Source organism: Amblyomma americanum, chromosome 2 (genome assembly GCF_052857255.1).
Source record: "Amblyomma americanum isolate KBUSLIRL-KWMA chromosome 2, ASM5285725v1, whole genome shotgun sequence".
Lineage (NCBI taxonomy): Eukaryota > Metazoa > Arthropoda > Arachnida > Ixodida > Ixodidae > Amblyomma > Amblyomma americanum.
Genome location: NC_135498.1, coordinates 26065986 through 26091176, shown reverse-complemented (window position 1 = coordinate 26091176; position 25191 = coordinate 26065986). Strand labels below are relative to the sequence as shown.

Below are 25191 nucleotides of genomic sequence, written 5' to 3'. Positions count from 1 at the left end.
TGTCTGACCAACGGAGAATGGAGGGCTACAAAATCCTGGTGAATTGGACTAGCTGTGTCAACGTTGCGTACAGAGTGACTGTTCCCCTTGCAGTATGTCAAAACTTGCCCGAGTTTTTTTTTTTTTTTCAAAATAAAGAGCATGTTTTGCATTGTCAGTCTTGGTGTCTTTCTGGCATTGCTCGTTGATATCGGCCGCTATACCGCTGTTCACAAACCCAGAGCAAATGGGACTAAGTACCCGCCGCGGTGGCTCTATGGTTAGGGCGCTCGGGTACTAATCCGGAGTTCACGGGTTCGAACCCGACCGCGACGGCTGCGTTTTTATGGAGGCAGAACGCTAAGGCGCCCGTGTACTGTGCGATGTCAGTGCACGTTAAAGATCCCCAGGTGGTCAAAATTATTCCGGAGCCCTTCACTACGGTACGTCTTTCTTCTTTTCTTCTTTGACTCCCTCCTTTATCCCTTCCCTTACGGCGCAGTTCATGTGTCCAAAGATATGAGACAGGTACTGCGCGATTTCCTTTCCCCCAAAACCAACTATTATTAATGGGACTAAGTCACCACGTGCCATATCTGATAAACGAAGCAGCGTTGGCATGAACGCAGGCTTACTGGCAATGGACGCTTGGTACTAGGACGCTGGATACGGGGAGATAGTGCAGCTTTCATGGAACATCGATGTCTGTACCCGTTAGAGACTTGCGTATTAACGCGACATTTACCTATGACTGCTGAGCTCGTGTCGCAGAAAAGCCAGTGTCGTCGGTGTCTTTGGCCGTGAGCTAAAAATGGCGCATCTCGGTGGACACCTGAACCGCGTCGTAAGGGAAGGGATTTTCCTTCCCTTACGACCCGGTTCGGGTGTCGACCGAGATGTGTGAGACAGGCGTCCTTTCCTTAAATTGTCCAACGGGCCACGCGTTGCGCCGAACGGGTGTTGGCCTTCCGTGGAGTCCTTGGCAGCGCTGCAACACGCTGTCGCGCCTCACTCTTAAAGACGAAGCTTAAGCGTCCTCCAAATTTTTTTTGGACACCACCTATTAATGTCTTACATCACTACAATGAAGAAAACGAAACCCAAAAATTAGGTGTCTTTACTCTTTTAAACAAACTAGAAACTCTTTTATTTGATTTACATGATGATGAGATTACCGCGCTCAGCGATGCATGGTGCCCATGGTTACTTGCCAGACCCTGATGAGGTTGTCCGTGTAACCAGCATACAATGTCTGGCCGTCAGTAGACCATGTCATGGATATGCATTTAGGCAGCTCTGCCTTGGCGCTGGTCGTCATCACTTCAGGCCGCAGTTCGTCCACCAGGTTCTTGCCTTCCAGATCCCAAATGCGGATGGCAGCGCCAGTCGCCACACACAGCCAGTAGCGCTTGGGGCTGAAGCAGAGGTCATTGACGATGTCCTGGTGGTCGAGAGTGTAGAGGCGCTTGCTCTCGTTCAGGTCCCACAGCATTGCCTGGCAGTCCTTCCCACCGGATGCGCACAGTGTGCCGTCAGGGGACACGGTTATGGTGTTCAGGTAGCCCTTGTGGTCCTCGTCGAGCGCGTTCTTCAGCTTGCAGTTGGTCAGGTTCCATACCTTAACCGCAGCGTCCCAGCCGCAAGATACAATGATGGGGTTGCTGTTGTTGGGTGAAAAACGCACACATGACACCCAGTCCTGGTGCGCATTCTCAATGGTGTACTTGCACTGAGCCAGGGTGTTCCACAGCTTGATCGACTTGTCCCGGGAGCCCGAAACAATCTGGCGGTTGTCAGCTGAGAATGCCACGCTGAGGACGTCTTTCTGGTGGTCTTCGAAGCGGCGGGTCGTGCGTCCAGCGATCAAATCCCACAGCCGCAGAGTCTTGTCCCACGAACATGACAACGCATACTGGCCATCCGAAGACATTACAACGTCGGTCACGAAGTGACCGTGTCCCTTGAGGCGCCTCTTTGGAACACCGTAGCACGTCTCATCTTTGGTGAGCTCCCACAGAATGAGGGTCTTGTCCCGCGATGCAGACAACACAATGTCAGGGAATTTCAGGTTCGTTGCGATCCGAGTGACCCAGCCATTGTGGCCCCTGAGGGTTCCTTTCAATTCCAACTGCTCAGACATCACGGAAAAACTGCTTCCGCTTGGGAGTGACGGTTGATCCTGGAAGAAATCCAACAGCTCAGCTGCGACCATCAACGCCGAACGTCTGCTGCGACAAGCGCTTGCACGTCCGGTTGAGAACGAGGGCGAAGCAAAAAAACGTCACTGAGAAGCGCATCCCATCGACCAATCGGCGTTTCCAGCCTACCTTCTTCTTCTTCTTTGCCTTAGTAAACGTGGCACATGCCCACGCGGGGAGAAGCCTACCTACTCCCAAACGCTTCGGTTTTTTTTATGTCTCACGTGACCTGTAAGCGCGCGTTAACGTCACAGTCTTCGTTCGACTGTTGAAAACGAAACCGAAACAGCACGAGGAAAGAAATTTGATTATAAATTATTCAACGGTCGTAGGAGAACAGCACTCGGTAATCCATGTATAATAATGTCTAACGCGTCGTTACAATTAAAGAAGAAACCGGGCACCCAAGAGTTAGGTGTATATACTCTTTTAAATATGAGCCATCTCAGATCACTTCTATAATGTGGTTATTATTTTCATGCCCCTTACCAGTTTACATCATAGCCATCATTCCACTTATGAAACTGAAATTGAAACAGGTGCAAGAAGAAATGAAATTGTAAATTATTCAGCAGTCATAGGTAAATGCCACATGGCATTTATGATCCATGCATAGTAATATGTTATGCTCTTTTACAAAGAAGCAAATAAGTGACCAAAATTTGGTGTCTATACACCTTTAAAAAAAACATCAATAATTACATTTCACAGCAATCTTATGTGGCCTCAATACTGCATCTGTAACTCTGACACCTCTGCAGTTAACTGCTGCAATATGCTAGGTGTTGCCATCTCTGATTTCCCCAACTGATATATGTCAGTCTGCATTTCTACATTACTAAGGATGCCAACCATATGCTTGGTTTTTGCGACATAACCTGCACCTAGCACTGTTGTCTGTAAAACTAATGACCTACTTTACATTCATTTTCCCACACGGGAATATATGTGCAGTTTGGGACCTTCAAGCGTTAAGTCACAGCTAGTCTTACCCTTGAGTTCATCCAAAATGACACAGCAATATTAAGCATTCTGACTACTCCTTGCACTCTGATGTCCCTAACTTCAGGTCAGAATTAATTTGATATGATCTCTTAATTCACAATGTCAAAAAACCAAGATTATGTCTTTTTCACAAATTTTGCTGGTGCACTTAATTAGTAACTTTGCCAACATGCTATGCTCACAGTGCCAGTGCCTTAATCCTCATAAACCAGCTTATGATCACCTGCACATATACCACAGCACATCTTAGTGCTTTCTTAGTCGAGAAAGGCGCATATCGACTGGAATTTCCATTTTCAACATTCCAATTTAGTGCACCTGAAGGTATTCATTAAAAAGAAATAATTGACATGCTGTAACAATGCACCGCTCATGTAATACCTCTACATGGGACATTTTAGGGATAAATAAATAAATAAGTATATACCCGTGGATGCCTTTTGGGTTGCCTGTCAGACAAGACTGTTATTAATAGAAGACAGAATGTGGCTGAAATTTTTTAGGCAGTCAAAGTTTTCTTGCAATTGTTTGGCTAAACTGTGCACGAAGTACAAACCTTCAGAAAGCGACATTCCAAATAAAGAATTTCGCCAGTAACATTAATGGTTGTCTATCTAAATATTTGTGTGTATATTTTGCTGCCATTCAGTATTGCTGTTTGAAACCTAGAATGCTGGCTGCACATTCTGTGGCATCATTTGTGCCTCGAATCTGAAAGTAGACCAAGACTTCATAATGTGCCACAAGGCCACTATTAAATTCATATATCCAGTTGAATCAGTATATATGTGTACTGTGAAAATATGGTAAAAAAAAACCGTTGGCCAAACTTTAAAGCACTTTTTGACACATGCCGTGATTTCAATGACTACATATACATACACTAACCCTTGAAGGTGGGTAAGGCACCCTTTAAATAACTGAATGCCAACTTCATATATATGTGTCTTCTAGCGTCTGAGGTAACCTAGCTATGTGGCTATGGTTGCTGCAATGCAGAAATATGCTATCAGCATAATCATTTTGTAAATTCTATAAAAGCTTCTTGTGGTACAGCACTAATGCCGTGGCCTAAATACTTTTCCCAGCCAGGATGTCAAATCTGATGAGGCAGATGTCACTGTAAACAAATGTGGTCTCATTATAAGTAATGTGGTTAGCATTAGGTTAGGAGTGTAGAGGCACATTCTCCAAGTAAATCTGTTTATGCATCATTCAAAGAACCAGAACTGTGTAAGTAATGTGCACATATTGGAGGATCACCACGCTTAAAACTGACACTAATGCTTTTACCTATTTTAAAAAGGGAAGCGTGCACAGAGTGAAAGCATTTTCTGAAGGTGATAAGTGAATATTTGAGTCAAATATATCTGGCCTTACACAGCAGAGGACGTGCAGTCTTGCTCAGAAACCTATTTCTTCACCTGGTTCATATCTGGACTTGCCTTTGTCATTTCTCAAATTTTACTTGCTTTAATTTAACTTTAATTTAATTTAACAGCTGCAAGACAGACTTCTGTGGTATCACAAACTGCAGATGACGATGAGAGCATATGCAGCTGAAGTTCCATACCTAAGCTACCAGGATCTGGTGTGTGAGCACAGTCAATGGGCAGAGCATTTTTATGAGTATCTCAGTGCATGGTTTTCAATGCTGTAGAGTACCAGCAGCAGAGAGAAAGCTTTGGAGGTGTCGAGGGCCAACTTTCGACTGTTGGTAATTGCACTTTTGCAGATAGTGTTTGGACGATGCATGAATGAAGCCATTGAATACTTATTGAATTGTTCAGCTTTCGTAACGGATGTTGTGGCAATTCTCGCACCATGAACATTGCATTTTTAAAATGTAGAAGGAACCAAGGCACTCATCATCCCAGGTGCAAATTTTCCTTCTTGAAACTTAATCCGATGACTCTGAAGACTTGTAACAACCAAACTAATAGGTGCTCATACAACAACTCCATTCATGTGGCAGATAAGCCCGTGTACATATTTTAATGCCATGAGCATCACATATTTGAATACTTTACACAACATATGAAAGCAATTTCATTAATGTTAATGCTTGTTTATAATAGTGGCCAGTGTTGCAGACTCTTTTTGTTATCACCATCTTGCAGTGTAAATGTACTTAAATGTATATGTATAACAGACTCACTGATGGCTAACAGGTTGGCTGTCACAACCGTTACCTTTCCTATCAATGAATCAGTTATCAAGGACAAACCTAAGGATGTCGGCAGTATAATTGGTGATGTCCCCATTAAAAATCAAGAACGATAACAGAAAGAGAAACACCAACTGTGACAACATCCTCCATTTTTTTTTTTTTCGTCTCTGTAACTTTGCATGTTGCATTGAACTTTGTGAATATAAAAAATGAACCTTAACGTCAGTGTGAATCTTTAGGCTGCTTCACAGAAAAAAAAATATGAATGATTATTTTTGTTTCGAAGCTTGCATATTATATTCTGTAATTATTATATTACCATAAAATAATGTTTAAATAGACACTGGTGCTTGGTTTTTAATTGTCTCTGTAAAAAATATGATACCAGCTAAGTAAAGGCTAAGGTAAGGAGAAGGCAAGGCTCAAAGATAGTACGACAGGCTGGCTCAGGTCTCAACAATATTCACATGCACTAGGAGAGCAACACTACAAAAGACATGAAACAATAGTGCCAACAAAGACGAGTACAACTTTCTCAGCGAATAAAGTTAGATGAAGTTCAGTGCTTGTCCTGTGTCTTTATTTCATTGTTTTCATCTTTGTCGGTGCTATTCTTTCCTGTCTCAAGTAGTATGCACCATCTATAGCTTAAACTGAAGTTCTTCCAACACTACAGGAGCACACACAAAAGATATGTCCAAACATAAAATAATATTTGCATTGAAATTATGACACAAAAGCGGGCGAAATGTAGCTAAGTAATGCAGAAGTAAGCCAAAAATATGTCCTTCAAAGAATGCACAGCATTGAGAAAATGCACAGCAGGAAGGAAACGTGCAGTACAAGTGCAACATGCAAGCCATTATCAAAGAATTTACTTTTTTGTTTACATGTACCACCTTCTGAAGGTATTATAGCTGCATACAGGGCTTAAATGCATTATCAAGCCAAATTCAATTGCTTAATAGAACCCTTAGAATATTAAGAAGTTTATTCATAAATACACCACAAGGGCTGTTCTTCGACAGTATTATCATGGTGCACTAACAATTTTCAGTGTGCTGACAGCATGTAAGGATTATATGAATGCTAAAAAAAAAAATACAATTTTTTGAAATTTTCTGGCAGGATGGAGTAAACACTTTCTTGATTGCTCTGATTAGTTCCCAAGTAAATGAATGCTGACCTCTTACATTTGTTTTGTAGCAAACTGTTCCAAAATAAGATTTGGTACTAATGCACTGTGAAGCATGAGCCTCAGTTGATTGGTCATGTGCTTAATGTGCTAATTACGTGCGCTTACTATGAAGTTCGCACAAAAGTAGTGCATTTTTGTATTCTGAGTTATTATGTAGATATCTCAAGAAATGACTCTTGGGCACCTTTACAGCCTGAGCGGTTTTATTTTTTGGTTACATTAGAAAAGAGGGGTTAGTATATAGAAGTGATTTGCTTGGAGAATACAAAGAAATATTAACTTGCAATGAATTTTCTCAAACTTACTTGTGCCTGGTGCTTTGGATATATAAGCACAAGTTTTGTGCTTTGCTCCATGCCTATTTCTGAAGCACTTGTGAGAACTCTTTTACCAGCATATTACAGATCGTGAGCATTATTTTTGATGTATAACATTTCTCACGTCTTATGAAAACTAATAGGCAAGTCAGTTTTTTTGGTGTGCTACGACTGGTATCCTTATCTGAACAAATTGCTAGATTTACATCTGCATTCTGAGTTCTGGGCGCATTGGGTGTATCTCAGAAGCTGTATCAGCAAAGTTCATAACCTTTCCACTTATAGTCTAGACAGGTCCAAGGCAAACATATATGATGCGTATTATTGACATGTTAATAAGAAACACACAATTAACAATTTTTGGCCTGTTGCTTAGAAAGGGTAGAATGGTTTTTACTTTACCTTAGCAAAGAGAACTGCTAAAATTTTTGAAAATTAAGTACTTGAAATTAGTTGCACCAGCATCTATGTTTTTGAACTTCTGGCTGTGTTTTTGCACTGGGTACACAGAGCTCTGAGCAGTTATACGACTTTGTTTGCCAGAAGAATTACACTGATGAAAAAGAGCAGTGACACACACAGCTGTTAAAATGGCAGCTGTATTCTAAATAACACGAGCTGATGTCAGGCTAGTTGGTGTTAGATCATAATTTCAGCAGCGCGAGCACATACAAGAAAGGAAGGAAGAGACGGATAGGAAAAAGCGCTTAACTAACAACTTTATTTGAGAAGGCTGCGGCCATTGCATATATATAGCCTCAAGGCAATGCCACCAAAGGTGAAAAACAGTACAAGTGTTGGCACAAACGCGTGCAGAAATCAGACTTAGGATAAGGCTAGGCCAGATCATGCCTTTTTCAGACAACCAGCAGTGAAAGAACTGAAGGTAAACATAAAACACCCTAGCAGCAGATGAAGCAAGGAAAACGCACAACCATGAGGAACACCACTAGAGAAAAGCAAAAAAGCAAATAAGCCTAGAAAAACACAAAAAAGAAAGAAAAAATGACAAAACAATGCTAAAAGCGTAGTTTTTAAACATAAACGGAGTGGACAATCAGATCGATGAGTGCCAGCCATTAGCACGGTTTAAAAATAAAAAGAATAAAAACATGTAAGGCCGCCTTTAACACAACGATGAAGGCATAGTTTAAAAAACATAAAACCTTGAGTAAAACAATCGAATGTGTTTGCGCCAGCAATAAACTAAGCTAAAAAATAAGACTAAATGCACGTTACCAACGAAATAATTTTTTCCATCTAATAGTTAATATGAAAACAGTCAGGCCACTTCTCCTTCATCTCAATACTGAACTCTTTCTGCAATCAGTCAACCATCTTAATTGAAATTTACCATGTTAATTTTTAGCACTTGTTAATGGACTTATTCTGTACTCTCAGAGTTCCTGAAAAGCGCACTTATCATTTGTTTTCTTGCCTTTCAACTGTGTTTTCTTGCTTGCAACAATAACATGTTTACTATTTTAATGCAGTGACATGTACCATCGAATTACAATATTTTTTAAATTTATTACAACCTCGAAGGCCCCATTAAAGGGGTATTACATGAGGGAGTGGAGTTCAGGGCACTTGGTTGATTTGATGGATGACCTGAATGATGATGGGTCGAAATGAAGTACAACAGCGTTGGGCAAGTCATTCCAGTTCTTTGCAGTACGTACAAAAAATGAGAACACATGAGCACATGTCCGGGCAGGGGGAGGGTAAACGGCCCTATGTTGGTTCGTGCGGCCCCCCGGAGAATTCCTTTTTCCATTATTTTTCTTTACATTCTTTTTGTTGCTGCAGTTGTTTGCTTCTATGTCGATAACATCCTGATAACCTTTCCAGAATCACGATCATTTATATCAATATACTAAAACCAATATTTTAAAAATTGAAAAAAAATTCCAAAGGAAAGCCGTTAAGAATTATTTATTCCAAATTTTCGCCATTCAGTTCTTCGTCTCAGCTAATGAAATCTAGTAGTATCCAACCCCTTGAGTCAAGAAGAAAAAATAAAAAATATTCAGCAAGAATTTCTTGCCTTTCTCATAAATAACAAATTTGTGGTTTGATCCCCTAGGTGTCATTTTCAGTTACACACCTCACTCGTCACCCTCATCCCAGCTCACTTATGCCATAGTTTGCTCAAACTGGCACATTATATATATTTTTTTTTCTCATGTACTTAAGAGAGCAAATGTCTAATACATTGTGACAGTGCATTGTGATGCTGCATGCTTTCTTTTTAGTCATTCATTTTACATTGCTGAACTTGGATCTGCAATATGATCTGCAGTATGAAATAAATAAAAATAAAGAAATATAGTTGTACAGAATGTTTTCGAAGCAAACTGGTGTTCTCGTTTTCACAACTCTTTTCTGTCTAATATACCAAATTATTCTTACCCTTCCTTTACCAGGAGGTCATCCCCTGACAGGCTTATTTGGGACTTTCTTCTGCATTGTTACCATTGTGACACGCAATACTGACGATGCCATGTAACAAGAAATATAGGTAATCATGAACAAAAGAAACCTCAAACATATATTAGCTGGGTTTTTTTTGTTGCTGAATGAAGATTTGGTTCTCTGTTAGCACTTTGTGTGTCACCAATTGTCCCGTCTCCATGCGCTATTTTCTGCCATGAAAGCAAATATAGCATTACTGGCTCTGCAGAAGTTGAAAGTAAAAGGTTTTCTTTGCTTGTGGTGTGCAGGGGTTCCTCAGGAATTGAAATTGGAGAGGGTGTCTAAATTTCTAGGGGGAGAGGGGGTGCTGAAGGTAGAGAAGAAGCAGTAGTCATTTTTGGCAGTCATCAGTGTAAACAAATCATTATGATCAAGGGGGTGCCTTCAGAAAAACAAGGGGGTGTGTACACCTCTCCCCCCTCCCCCATGGGCTGTGTAAGGAAAGCACTAGTGGTGTGCAGTTTTTGTCAGCTCTAAGAATGATCACTGTTGCATTTTTATTCTTGCTGGCAGCAGTACTGGCTTGCGCACACTGCTCCATAAAAAGCACCTCTTCAAACCTTCTGGGTAGCAGAAAACAATAGGGGACAAAATTTGCACCTCCTCCTCATGCATCTGATTGGGGGTATCCACTGCCCCCCTTGCTGTGCACGCCTATGCTCAGCACCCTGAATAATTACTTTCAATAAATAACATCTTCTTAAAATGCTACTGTGTCTAATTGACTCCAGTCTTCTGATCAGTTTGTCAAGCAAATGGCATGCAAAACCTCAAAGTAATCAAAACAGGTCATTTGAATAATTATTTATCATTGTTGAGTCCCTTTTTGTATGCTGTTAGATATGCTACAATCTTACTAATCACCATGGACAAGAATGCATGGGTGAAGGCCTAATTTTACTTCGGAAAATGGTATTAAGAAAAACATTCATCAAAATGCCGATTCTGCCTTCTTATGTGCCAACTGGGTCTTGTGATAAAATCATCTACTCAACCATGTTCCATTTAAATAGGCCCTGCACAACACATGATTGACAGTAAAGTTGCTTCATCTGTGTGGCTTACCTTCTCCTGTTAAAATTTGGCTGCCACACTGGAAGTTAGAGGGAGCTATATATGCCTGATGCAGCACATGCGTGCAGTCACTTCTGATATGCCTGTGTTAACTCTTTTTTATTTGACATCATCTTTGCCAAGCACAAAACTGAGCCATCATTTTAGTTTGTATAACAAGTTTGGCAGTGCTGGCGTTAAATTTCCTTGTATGCATGCATTGGTCATCCTGATACCCGTTCAAGGAGCAATTGATTGCAACTCAGATATGAACCAACAAAGGTCTTGCAGGGCTCTTTTAAACTCCTGTTAGACCAAATTTTTGCCTCTTTTTATCTATTTCATGCTGCAGACTATGCATGGTGTGTTCTAACCAGGAATTGTTCACTTCTTTTCCTGAATATCACTTGTGCACAAAATTCTTAAAGCTCATTCGGCAGATTGCTTGCAATAAAAAATTGCTAGTCATATCTGTAATGCTCTTTCCCTTTGAAAAGTTACTTTTCTATCACAATTACTGGTGCCTTCATAAACAAACACATCCGTAATTTTTCGTAAAGACCGCTCACAGGTGCTGCGCTGCTGAAAAAAGTACAAAATCTGCATAAATTTCATAACTATCACACGAAAGTCTCATCACACCATACTAAATTTCCTCTTGTCCGGCTGGAAGCATAGCATAAAATTTGGATTAATGGTGACCTTTTGGTTTGCCATCTTAAAAGGATGACAGCACTCCACCATCTGACCATTAGCTGTCTTGAATTAACCTGTGATATTGTGGCTCTTGCAATACAATTATCTAACATAACTTTAAAAATTTTCCTCAAAACTTTTGGCATGCCATAAAGCTGAACCCTAAACTGGACACTATACTTCTGAATGCCTACGGCACCCCAATTTCCAAGAACTTTCCTAGCGACGTTGACCTATGAGGACATTTCTTCGTATCGTGCATTAGGCACATTACATAATATGATTATGCATAAAGTAATCATCGTCTCCATTTCAACAATAACTTTCTAATGAATACATCTGACAATGTGCATTCATAGCTCCCATCTTTGCTCAGTCATTATCAAGAGGTCTAATTCCTCTTGACTGACACATAGCAAACCTGATTCTAATCTTCAAGTCTGGGGACGATCCTCAGTACTCAATCATCACTCAATCTAATTAGTAAGACTTTTAACTTCTACAATATAGCCTACATATGCAAATAATTAACTACCTTGCTGAACGTAGTTTCTAGACACTGGTTTTTATAAGGGCTATTAATATGAAATGCAACCCACTAGATTAAATTATTGAGGTATTGAATAAATATTAATATTATACATACTTACATTAGGGTTTCCAAGTTGATACCGTGCTTTTAGATTTCCTATGAGATTTGATTGTGTTCCTCACCCCAGGCTGATTCTGAACTTAGTTGCTACTAAACAATCATCCTGACATTTTTGCAATGATGCAAATTTTTCTATCGTTTTAGTGAAGTTCATTTCAGTTAACTACTTTATTTCTTGCAAGGAAAATTAGCATCTACAGTTTTCCAGGGATGTGTTAGTCAATTATGCCTCTTACGTCCTTTTAATATATAAACAACTTACCCAGCTGTGAAGTCAGGAATTAGATCATTCATTGGTGATTCTGTGCTTTACCACAACGTATGAGACTTCTCACCTGGCCTGCAATATTCAATTCAGACCTCGATGCAACAATTTCTGGCTCCTTAATGTCTCTGAATGTCAATAAACCATAGGTCATCAAAAATGGTGAAGTGCTTCTGTTGCATAGCTCTTAAAGAGTGGTTCACAACGGAGTGTTCAATGCCAACAAACTAATCAAACCGTACGTGACATATCATGAAATCAGCACAGCTACTGCAACAACCTTCTTGCATACAATGCAACGTAGGTAGACTTAAAGCAAGTTGTATAGTATATAGATATCACCTTGACTACTGAAAACGTGCAACCGGCAAAGCAAACATTATCAAGCATAAGCAGTACCGGTGGCTACTGAAACAGCATATGCTCCGGTGAGCAGCATTGTAAGGGAGAAATTATTTTGATTCATGCTTCTGTTTCACTAAAATATTGGCCTTTTGTTTTCTACAGGAATCTTGCCATTATGTTTAAAGGAGTATAGACATCAAATTATTGGCTTGTGTGCTTAATTTCATATAGTTCATTGGACATTAGTATACATGGATCACCCCGTGGTATTCCCCTTCTGCCCCTACATAATTTATAATTTAATTTCCTCTCGACACATTTTTGGTTCTGATTTCAACAACCGAAAGATGGCCACGACATGTAAGGTGCCACCGCTTCACCGGAGCAATCGTTCTACCAACTGAGCTAACCGGAACGGCAAGCTTATGGTAGAGCGAGAGCTTTCCTTTGTAGCCGTAAGGCTGCGCTCCGCTCCGGTGGATGTCAATGAGTAATTACTCCCTTATTACAAACCTACTCCACCTTGGGGGATTCCTCTAAAACATTTGACCAACACTGCTCCCACTTCGAGTTATTGATCAATTTGCTCTCGCCCTACCATGAGCTTGCCGTTCTGGTTAGCTGAGTTGGTAGTGACTGCTCCGGTGAAGCAGTAGCAGTGGTCCTGGGTTCGAACCCCGGACCAGGACGAATTTTTCTTTAACTACGAAGTTTCTGAGAAAGCTGTATAGCTTTCCCTTGTAGCCATATGGCTGTGCTCGGGTGGATGTCAATGAGCAATTACTCCCTTATTACAAATCTACTCCACCTTGGGAGATTCCCCTAAAACATTTGACCGACATGTAAGGTGTGTTTAGGTCTCGTCAGGAATGAGAAAAAAAAAAACAGTATAACTTCTCATACATCATTTCTTGCTTATCCAGCTTGTGAAACAGGCTGGCTCAAGCATTGTAGTGGAGTGAAACGCGACTCTAAATGAAACTACATATCTGCAGTTATTGTACGTCACAGCCATAAATTCACTTAAGCTGGAACCAAAACAGCATCAGGAAGAAATCCATTATAAATTATTTAGTGATTGTAGGGAATATCATGTGGTGACTCATATATACCAATATTTAATGCATCATTTCAAAGAAGAAAACCTACAAGCAAAAACTTGTCTATACCTCTTTACGCTCAACTCCATGTGCACATCAGCAGACGAGCAACAAGGCCTTTTTCTCCATGCCACAAATGTAAAGTTCATGATAATGCAAATAGTAAATTTTTGAAGAGCAGTGCATAAATATTTATGCATTGCTGATGCAGTACAGATTTCATAAAAGAAAGGCTGAGACAGTACCTCATAGGTCATAAGAGTTTGCCTTGCTGCTGTTCTAAATGACTGTTGCTGTGAATGCAGACTCACCCATTTTACCATCCACTCAATGAAATGCTGTCTACTTCTTTCTGCACATTCTACGAACAGCCTTTTACCACCAATACCACAGCAACATAGTGTTATGCAGTAAGCATGTATCCATATTTCATCATCATTGTTCAACCTTTTGAGCACTGCTGTTTAATCACTGCCACTGGTCAGTATTTTGGTTTATCTCAACATTTGCTAGCGCAAACTGTCACCTGAATCGGTACACCAGATCTGGTTAGGTGGCCCTCAGTTGACATCACACGATCATGAAAATCAAATTTGCACAAAGGGACAGCTAGATGTGTCTATTTTGTGCACTCCATAGTCTTATCTCAACTCAGAGCCCATCAGTTAATTGTCCCATTTGAGTGTATGTACTTCCAGTTATGTGGATGCTGAGGAGCATGGTTATTACAACCTACAATGCATTGACTGTCTTTAATGGGATAAGATACAGTAATTCACAATGGCCTGTGGTGATGCTAACACATATCTTGAACAAGTGCTTGGTTTTGGACTGGTTTAATCTCCCAAAGCAACTCCGGCTATGAAGGATGTCACAGTGGAGGGCTCCGGAAAATTTCGACCATCTGGAGTTCTTTTAACGTGCACTGACATCACACAGTACACGTGCCTCTAACCTCTATAAAAATGTGACCGGCGAGGTGGGGATTGAACCCTCATCCTTCGGGCCAGCAGCCGAGCACCATAACCACTGAGGGGCTTTGTTAATTTGTTCACTGCACAGTAGACAGTGCTACTCATAAATTCAAAAATCTCTGGAAGCACGTACCTACAAAGAGATTGGAAGACAACACAACTGCATGAACAAAATAAATATAATACCTTTATTCCAGTGCTAGAACAGGCAAATTGCAATATACTAGAACCTAAAGTAAATGAAGGCACAGTATATATTGTCATATCTTTCAAGTATTTCAGTAACTGACGCTAATGACGTCTTCAATGGAATCATGGAAGGCCAGCGTTGTTGTCTTCACATCTCTTTGGCTGTTTGTCCTCTGAAATACATCACAATGGCACAAATTAGAGCAGTCATCTCTTTTAGCTCTGCACACGCTTGCCTCTTACTTCATACCATATAATAGTATTATGTGTCACCCAGCAAAGTTAACCAGAACATGTGTGCATCAAGTTGCACCCTAACAGCAACTTTGTTGATTCCTAGCGACATGCAACCACGGACCTGAGTGGCAAGAAAACATGTACAGGTGAAGAATGTGAAAAGGCAGTGAAACCTCCTTAGGTCCGCAAATGCAAGCTGCACTCCTACTAAGCACCCTTGGCATGGTAAGACACATCATGTCTGGAGATGCGTCCATTTAATCAAACGTATAGTGCCTTTTGCACTCAGGTGCTTAGTTAGAGCCTCCCAATCCGCAACCTGGGAGATGCACTCCATAGCAGCCAGGGTCTGCCGAGATAAGAAGTGGTCTGGCTCAGCCAGATGGAGCAAAACCAATGTGCTGCAGCTGCAGTGTGCAAAACACTCTGCTGAGAGAAAAATATGCTTACCTGCAGCACATTTGGCGAGCATGGAGGTGTCTCTCACGTTCTAATGCACACAGCACCTAACTGGTACCACACAGCTGCACACTTCATATGTTATGTCTATAAGTGCACAGGTGAACTAGTCAAGGAGATGTAATAACCAGAAGAGGGTGCCGTACAGTCTATCACATCTTTGAAAACTAGAGTCCTAGGGATGTAATTATAACAGTAGCCTCGATACTGCTGTTGAGAATTTGTCTTTTTTGTGCTCTCCTTCTGAAGCTCGGCTTGCTTCGAAAAACGTGAACCTGAGCTCGACAGACTTGATTTCTTAGTAAAATAAAATCTTTCAATTTTCTTGTTTGCTGGGTCCATTGATGTGTGGGGCATTTATTGCTTTTCGCTGTCTTCACAGGTCTTGAGTACAGGGTCCAAAAGCTTGCTGACCTCGTTGTGCGCTTCCTGAAAATTTTTTCCTCTGCTATTACTCTTTGATCACTTCCATCTTTGCCAAGACAAACTGAGTTTGCCACGCTCGTGGAGGCTTCTGTTATTTTAACACTTTCCAAGATGACGAAATTTGCTGAACTTGATGACACTGAGAAGTACTTGTATTTGGGCGTGTTGGTTCATATCTTTTCAGGTGGACACAGGGGCGCAACAAAAACACACGGACATAGAAGTAGACAGGGACGAGCGCTTTCCCTGCGCTCGTCCCTGTCTACTTCTATGTCCGTGTGTTTTTGTTGCGCCCCTGTGTCCACTTGATGACACTGCTTGAGTAGTTTTCAAAATCTTCTTCTTTCAGGTATGCTAGTGATGACCACACAGTGAATGCACATGTTTGAAGAGCATCAAACACATCTGGTGCATGTCAGAGGTGAGCGGGCACCACCTGTCAATTTTGAGACTCTGTTTGCGAGGCCTTTTGCGTACTAGGATTTCACAGTCCATGGTCCTTCATCCCTCTTAGCAGATGCAGTAATTGCCACTGCAGATCTGTGGTTCTTCTCGGTCCAGCTCATTTTGCTGGTTCTTTTTTCTTCCACAATGTGGGCTACCCTCTCCATCAAAGAGTTTTGTGTCCTGTCCGTCAGTGCAGAGATGAGCTTGCAACATGATTCCTTCTACCTTCCAAGAAGCTATGCCTTAAAGTCCTGTGCATTCTTTCAAGACGCATGTTTGTGTTGATGCCGAGCCTTGTTAAGAAACTGTAAGCCCACATCCCCTGGCAGTGAGCATAGTTTCCTCTGAAATACAGAATAAACTCCTGAAGCCTGGGGGGGGGGGGGTCCATGTTGGCCAGAGATGACTCGAGAAGCTTAGCCACCTCGTTCTTGTCAATGCCCTCTAGCAGGACACGAACAGCATAGTAAATATCTGCTGCGAGTTCTTTTCCTTTTATCATCTCAATAATTCTTCGCTTGAAGTGGGCCCTTGACTGTTGGCCAGGCCTTCAAGTAATCAGATGCTTGGTTTTATGAGGTTGAACGCCCCAAAGCGACTCAGGCTATGAGGGACGCCGTAGCGGAGCACTCCAGGTAATTTTGACCACCTGGGATTCTGTAATGTGTACTCACATTGCAGAGTACATGGACCTCCACCATTTCGCTTCCATCGAAACCCGCACCTTTCGAAGTATTCAGACGTATCATGTGACATGGAAGTTCTAGTGAGAGGGCTCCTGTGGAGGAATTCATGGATTCAAAGAATGCTGCCAACGTTCTCTCATGCACTGTTCTGCAGATGAAGCAGGCCATAAGCAATACTGCTCCATACCCCTCAACCAGCAAAAGAGTAACAATTCAAATTCGTGCCCTATTGTTCTAAGCGCGGAGTCAACACACACTGTTCATGACCCCAATACCTTCAGCAGCTCTTCCTGGGACGCCGTCATTAAGGCAAAAACAAAGTGGACCCTGTAATTTAGAAATAATTTTTAAAAATTGCTGCTCGCAGTAGCTCGCAACCAACTAAGGTGACATACTTCACTGCGATGACATCAGTGAGCAGACGGGACAAGCTTGAAGGCTGGCTTTTCTGCCCACTGACATTATCAGGGTAGCGGACATGCCGTGAGATGTGTCCCCCTAATCGGTTGCGAGCTACTGCGAGAAGCAATTTTTAAAAATTATTTCTTAGTTATAGGTTCCACGAAGACCTTTCAAATTTGACTCGAATACCCACAAAGACCACTTCTATCTGTCGCACTAAAATATGCCCACCAAAATCATTTCAGTGTCCCTTTAACCGCTGCACCATCGCCCAAGGAGTGGGACCCACAGGGACATAAGTGCATAAAGTGGGCAATGACCTTTAACTCATTAACACTCGCGCCATATCCTTAAGGCAGAACTTAAGTGTCCGTCCAATTTTTTTCAATACTGTCTTCATAGGCACTACTTTCGAAAGGTCATCAACAATGCTCGCCCTTTCCCGGTCAGTGATAAGGTCTCCTCGATTTGGCTGCCCTTTGTGCATCGGTTCAGGAGGTGCACCACTTGCGCACTCGATCTGATAGTGCAGCTAGCGCCACCTGCACTTCGGCACTCAATCTGACTTCGTGCTGCATTAGTTCTTCTGCACTAGCTTCCTGGAGAGTTCTCATGCAAGCAGTGCAAGGTGTTTAGTGTGCTCCGTACCAGACGGCCACACAGCCAAGGGGCGTTGAGACCGCAGTGCACCCGTGCTATGCAGCATCTGCGCCGTGCCCTCACCAAAGTGCTGAAATGACAGTGTGCGTGCGTGCCTGTGTATGTGCATGTAAGCAACTGCTTGGCAGGTGCAATACGTATGTGTTCTCATCTTTCTGTCCAGCCTTGCAAGTTGCTTTATGTTATTTCTGTTTTGTATGCAAATATTATTATTACACGCAGCACGATGGAGCATTTGTATAAGACACAGATTGTGAGATGTTTAATATGTGGATGGTCGCAACATTTGTGATGACTCGCTGCGACATCATCTGCACCTCCGGTTACAGTAGCGACTGTCTTTGAGGTCGCCGTCAGCCTGCCAGACAGTCTCTGATAGTCACTCTGCCGCAACGTCTGTCGGCAGTGAACACGAGTTGTCGAGTTCAAATAAATCCAAGTTGTCAGGCAGACAACTGCAAAACTGGATAGAACGGCAACAGCCTGAGCCACCTGTATAGACTGTCAAATGTCGACTCGAGCGACAGTCTGAATAACTTCCTGAATTCCTGGTTTGTTGCCTCTCTCAAGTACCCATTGATTCAATGATGGTCAACCTGCGCCACTATGCACAATGCAAGGGAAAGAACGGTGTCAAATTATTCATCACCTTTGGAATTAACAAATTTAATGGCCGCTCCACGAGATGCGCACCTTCGAACAAATGCACAGTGCTGAATACAACTAGCACAACCCCCGCATATGTCAAACCAAGTGACAAAAACCAACACATGGTTGCAGCAGACGAACATTTCTGCACTTTTGCACTCGATTTGGCCACTGCACCGGGAGTATTAGTGCCAGGCTACACTTGCGCCGCACGAACTGGCGCTGCACTACCACAGCACTTTTGTGAACTAGTGCAAAAAGTGCAGCCAAATGAGGAGACCTATACTCAGGTGTGCAACGTTAGCATCGTGCCCATAATGTGTACTCCAGTATAAGTCCTTGACAGTGCCCTCTTCTCTTGTAATGATCATAAAAGAGAAGCATGTCTTACCACACTTGCAGCTTCCTTGACTTTACATCGCAAGTCTTGTTGCCTGGACTTGGTCTAGCCACTCCTGACAATTGTAGAACGTCCTTGTACTTCTGGCGGTAAGCCTTTTTTATCATGTAGATATTATGAACTTGCACACCTGGATCTCTTCCTCCTGTGCTTTCCATTCATAGGAAGTCTGTAAATTGTGCAGAAAATATACTATACAAAATATTATGCACACGGGTGTTAAAATTGAAAGCACTCAATATCAATGACAAATGAAGTATGCTCCAGTGCTCATCAAGCATGGCTGTTAGAAAAACATTGCGCGTTATGTGCACTGTAATTTCCGGCACACTGTCCCCACTTGTACATGCTTAAAGTTTAAACTTTGCACTTTGCAGAATATACAGCACATTTTTTTTTTCAAAATTGCTCAGTATACCTTCAAATGCCCAATGCATTTCAATCACGAGCGTTTGCGATACTCGAGCTGTGCTTCTGTTGCTGTCACCTGAATAAATATTTGAATGCGTGTTTGTTAGCTGGCCCTTGCTGCTACCTAAATAACACTCACTTTCACACAGATGTGTGCAATTAGGTGACAGAATACAATATGTTATAGTCATTGGCTTGTGGACATGTGCACCCAAAGATACTGAACTTAAGGCATGAGCCTTTCTTAGAGACAGCTTTTTTTTTTTTCCCTCTTACAGTCCATACTATACATGATCAGTGCTTGCATATGCATTTTTGATGTGCGGATTGTATGCGCGGAATATATCTACCGGGTGCGGACAGTGTACCGGAAATAATGGCAATTCTTCCAGAGCTTAGGTACGTTCACTTCTGCAAGAGTGACGAGCCATAAGCAAACATTTCCGTGTTTCGATTTTCAAAAAGGCGACTTGATCGCGCCGGACAAGCAACTCTGGCTCCCGGTTATAAAGTTGTCCACGGCAATATAATATAACAACGAACATGTGCCTCCTGATCGCACAAGTAAACTTTTTCGCGTGCAGCTGTCATATTATAAGAGCTTCTCGAAATCGACTTAAACAATTAGGTCACTTAATTTTGTCGAAAGGAAATTTGTGCAAAACGAAAAGAGGACGAAAGACGAGAGGACGCAGAAGCTCGATCAAAGAAGGCACATCACCGGCTTGACAGTTACGCATCTGCATAGATTTATTTACAGTTTGCTCTAAAAGATTTCGCAAGGTATTACGCTCGGATCGAGGCCGCAGCTTTCCATTGCATGATCCCCGTTTTCTACCGCTTGTTGGACCAGCTAGCAAATCGATCATAAATATGCACGCAACGTGACAGTGGCGAACGATTCCGCGGAGTATTTGTGCGCAGGTTAGTGAAACGAGCAGTTTTGTTTTCTAGCATGACAGCCCAATAAAAAAAAATTAATGTGGATTAGCTCAGCTAATCCAGGATATACAAAGCGAAAGATGTCGGCGTTCACGCTGTTCATTGGCATTGGGGTTGACAATGTTCTAGACGACGATGGCTTTGAGAAAAGGAAGGGCGCATAACTGGCTCCCTGGATATGCGGACGCCTTGTTCGTTCATGCTTTGATACATGTGGCGGTGGTGAGAGAGAGATGTGGCCTGAATGCATTAGCATTGACAGCGTTGTGGCTGACATGCGGCACTGCAGCAATAGCTAGGCCGCAGTGTTCATTTGGTGATCAATCTCTCGCCATCAACCGTTAACAGCATGCCACCTCCGAGGGTGGCAGGGAGGGCGCACTGCTTATCCAGTGTGCAGAACACAAAGCAGGCTTTTGCAGTTGGACACCAACGCCAGCCACGTACATGAAAGCGAGATTGAGGTCTCCACTGACCCATGGAGCCGGTTATGCGCCTTTTCTTTAGTGAAAATGAACTGCCTTTGCAAAGTTGTCAATGCAAATAAACTGTATGAACACCATCAGCTAACTTGTTTTGTTTGGATTTTGAGGAAAGGAAATGGCACAGTAACCGTCTCACATATCTCGGTGGACACCCGAACCAGCGCGCGTTGTGATGTCATGTGCCTCCTCAGAGTACCGCGGCCACGGGCGAAATCGCAAGTTCGCGGCCAGTAAAGCTTTCGTTTTAAAACCTGTATATGGCGTCAGTTATTGCCAAAGTACGCCTCCATCATATCGAACACATACTGCCCTCGCAGTAGTCCTCCAGAAACCCTTTCCTTCGAATATATCTCCTATAAAACTTCATGTAAACCAGGAACGGACCGGAAAATGATACTCCCGTGCGAAATGTCAGCACTAACAAAACCTAATAGAGGTTTTGTCAAGCATTCTCCAGAACTGTCTGCATTTATGCAGTGCCACGCGAAGTCGACCACACCTGTCTGTTGGCGCACTGTGGCCGTTGTGCACTTGTGTCACTTACGAGTGGCCTATGGTTTGTCGTGCATGCACATTCCCATGGAACTCAGATCGTGTTTAACCTCATATCTTTAAAAGCTGTACCGTACGCCAAGAAGTGGCGATTGTCATAAATGCACAAGAGAGCCCGCCATTCGAGCGCGCTCTACACAAGCCACGAAAGGAGCACAGCACAGAGCACGGATAAATATGAAATACGAGAAGCTTGCAGAAAAAACTACAAATTTGCCCGTTGCGCACATATATGCATATATGCGCACAACGGACTAATTTTTATTGCATTCGCACAAACCTGCTCAAGAACAAAATAGCTCCCCCCACCCCAAGAAGAGACGTCACGGCGGCTGGCTGCTTGCAAATTCATGCACAATATAATTACTTTTGTCGTACCCAAAGAGAGGATGCAGACTTTCGCCAGGGAACTGCATGGTGTACTACGCATCAGTGACGAACTAAACTTCCCAGCATTGCAGACCGCTGCTGCACTGATCATACTTAAGAAATGCTCCTTCCGTCTCCAACTTCTGGGCAATCCTAATATGCTGCAGCATGTTCTTCCGCTTAGTGAAGACCTTGCAGCAGACACTGAAATGTCTATAATGATGAGGAACGTCGTGATGTCAGTCACGGTCACTGCAATCAGGTTGATTTTAACCATTGTTGGGACACTGCCGCCATTCCAGACAGAAGCAGGCAGCGAGAGTCGCGCGCGCTCGGAAAATGTGCGGAATTAAAGTGGCAGACTTGTACACGACATCGTCACGAAGAAAGATGTGAAGCGCACAACATGCCATCACAACATAGTCGGCATTGCTTGGCAGAAGGTTGATGCTGCATTGAAAGATGCGAAACCGCGACACCATAATCCCAAAAGTATTTTCCACGCACCTCCTGAAAAGCAAATGGTAAATGATAACTTCACACCTGACTATAAAATAGGCACTGCAGAATCGCCACAATCACCTTGCTCTGCTGAGCCTGTAGTTGAAGATTCTTTTTTCTTCGCTTTGACTCCTGCCAGAATAAGGCCGGAGAAAATCCGGCCAAAGCTGGAACGCTTCATCTCCCACAAACACATGGGGTGCTGCTGTCTGTGTGCCTGGCAGGTGTTCTGGTCCAGGGAGCCCAAGACCACCTCTTTCAAGACACTTGCCAAACCGCGACATGCTGAAAGTGCCCTATCGCTTTGCCGACCGTATGTGCCAACATCAACCATCACATACTTTGAGTAGCAATTGGCAACCGCCATCAATGCAATGGAGTAGGTTCCCTGTAATGAGAATGTATTGCAAACATAGTCAAGTCTCAATATGACGCACTGCTACCAAGAACAACACACTTTGTAGTTGTCGTACAGGCTGCCTGAGTGCGGAGGGGCCTGGATTTGTACGTGCTTACCAACACAATTTGGCAAGTTGCATTTTTCCTTGAAACCTCTGGCAATTTCCTCCCATTTTTCAGTTGTTGCCACCTGAAATGGAAGCTATTTAAATTATATACATTTCTAAATTAAAGCACCGAACTGCTTGTTGAGACTAACAGTGGAGATAAAAGGTGAAATCTGCATTCCCGCATGCAGAACTCTGTCTTCAATTCCACAAAAAACTAGTTTAGCTTACTTGTGCATAAAAATATGGATACAATATATACCTTCAGGTACAAAGGCTGCAATGTTCTCCACAGCAGTCTGCATGTAAAATGAACTGTAGTGGATACTGTCGATATCCCAACACGGAACTCCAGGGCCACATCCTGCATGTACAGTACTCACGGATTGAAATAGGACATTCGGAGCGCGTGGCCGTCGCTTCATGGAGCGCCGCCCGTAGACGCTCATGGAACCAAGGTGGTGCATTGTGGTATGGCGCGAGAGGGAGAACATCTACAAAGCAGAATTGTTCCTTCCAGTAGCCAATGAGCCGGCCTGTGGTTTACCACATGCCTGCGTGGCACTGCAAGGCTAGCGCTCCGAATGTCCTATTTCAATCCGTGAGTACTGTACATGCCTGAAGCCTGGTATCTGAAAAAAAAAAAAAGACAATTACGAGGCTTTCACTAAAACTTATTTGCTAGATGTTTTTAATTGTTGTGCAAATTAGGGCCTAAAAAGAATCTACATCTGGGAAGAGCATAAAATTAAAAGGACACTGGAAATGAGCAGCAAACAAAAAGAATGACATATTAATGCAAAATAATTTCAACGTACTGATATGTTTTTGTACGTACCTGAGCGTTATTGCCAGCCGTGCTCGCAACGGCAGTGGCTCACGCACAACATACGCTTTTGTCAGATGCTCCTCAAGGAGCGAGTGCAACTCCTCAAACTTTTCAGGCGTCATTCTGTAATATTTCTTGAAGTACTCGGGGTCGCCAGACATAAGCAAAGGCATCTGCAGAGAGAAATTCTAGTATGAGAACACAAGCAAGAGAGGCCGAGAGGAATAGCCACAGAATGAATTTTGACAGCATGAACTCACCACTGTGTAGAACACTGACTCTTCCTTGCGATTTTGCCATATCGGCCGCGTCCACCACCGCCTAGGTACCGGAGCGCTCAAGAGAATCCTCCTCTTCTGCAGAAGGTAGTATTCTTCCAATAGCAAAAGCTGCTGCGGGCTGAAATCCGGTGGTAGAGCGCCTGCTCGGCCGTCTGCCAGAACCGAAACTGTGCTTGTGGCTGGTGTACTGCTCATCAACAGCTTTTTATTTTCAAGGAGGTAGTACTCCTCGAGAAGCAAAATACTTTGCGCTACTGACAGGTCCATAGCAAGAGAAAGCGGAGCACGGTTGAATACTCGGTCACTCGCGCGCCGAAGGCCGACACGCGCGCAACACTTTGCGGCGAGATGCGCGTAGTTGGCGTAGTTGCGTATCTGGTAACAAAGGCAAAAAAAAATAATCTCTAAAACGTTGTATTGAACTTAATAATATGTCACAGCTCAATATTATTACTTATAATTACAAAATCAACACTTGTCACGATGTTTGACCTTTATTTCAGCCGAACAATTTTCATCCACTGAAAGGTCGCACCGACGCTAGGGTGCCGACGGCACAGACAGAAATCGTTGGCATGAGAAACGTCGGCTGCGATCATAGTTTTTCTTACTATTAGTAAGTTAGTAAGAAACTCTATGGCTGCGATTACCGTCGCAACGACAGTGCGACCGGGCCGTAATTTTTCGTTCCCGTCGCACCATGCTAAACAGGCAAAACGCTTGTCTTCTTAACACTTGTTGAGAAAAATTCAGCAAGCTTTAAACATTGACATTAATAGCTAATTACTAACTGTAATTTAAGAGCAGAGAGGCGCGTTTTTGTTTTATAATTTGGCGCTCGTAGATCAACGAAAAACATCGTTAACGGACGCGTTTCAGTCTACTCGCCAAGCATTGCTGCGGTAAGAGGGACTTACCCGGCAAAACTAAGATCGCCGTTATTTTCACGTATCACGTCGCGTCGTCTAAACTAATGTCTAAACCCAGGACCCAGGAACTCGCCAGCGGCTCCTCATCTCGTTTGCGTGGATCGCCTACTAGTAAGTGTATCAGCAAGCATGTCTAGATCATTAAAGATGTAAACCTGATAATCTGTCGCGTGTTGTGCATGCTGTTTCAACAGCAGTCGTAAGTTTCGGTAACGGCGTTCATTGAGTGACCTTCTGCTCCTTGCAGAAATTCGCGCAGACCTTTTGCTTTCATGCCATGTCATGCTATTACCTGTTGATATTTGCAGGTGCCATACTTTTCAGCCTGAAATGAGCGCTGAAAAGCCTGTGGTCGGCTCTCGGGTCAGTCAGGTAAGGCGATTAATGTTTGCTTCCTGCATTGGT

General features: G+C 42.8%; 2 protein-coding genes and 1 pseudogene across 6 annotated transcripts in view; 1 reads left to right on the top strand and 2 right to left on the bottom strand.

The window, feature by feature from the left end:
- Positions 1 to 1103: 1103 nt before the first annotated feature.
- LOC144118401 (small ribosomal subunit protein RACK1 pseudogene) lies at positions 1104 to 2316 on the bottom strand (annotated as a pseudogene).
- Positions 2317 to 21680: 19364 nt separating this feature from the next.
- Positions 21681 to 24189, bottom strand: LOC144120821 (uncharacterized). Its single transcript, XM_077653573.1, has 5 exons — positions 23837 to 24189; positions 23586 to 23749; positions 22758 to 22830; positions 22323 to 22629; positions 21681 to 22250 (listed from the first exon to the last, which is right to left on the bottom strand). Exons 1-5 carry the CDS (start codon positions 24122 to 24124, stop codon positions 22153 to 22155), a joined length of 930 nt encoding a protein of 309 aa, XP_077509699.1. The 5' UTR covers positions 24125 to 24189; the 3' UTR covers positions 21681 to 22152.
- A 242-nt stretch (positions 24190 to 24431) lies between these two features.
- The window catches only part of Pex2 (peroxisomal biogenesis factor 2), a 32180-nt gene continuing 31420 nt past the window's right edge, over positions 24432 to 25191 (top strand). For 3 of the 5 annotated variants that reach the window (XM_077653567.1, XM_077653566.1, XM_077653568.1), the window contains exons 1-2: positions 24433 to 24897; positions 25095 to 25158. In XM_077653567.1, the coding sequence (XP_077509693.1) occupies positions 25117 to 25158 (42 nt within the window). In that variant the 5' untranslated portion in view covers positions 24433 to 24897; positions 25095 to 25116. Of the gene's footprint in view, positions 24898 to 25094; positions 25159 to 25191 lie in introns of all 5 variants that reach the window. The other 2 variants (XM_077653569.1, XM_077653570.1) reach the window with 2 other exon arrangements.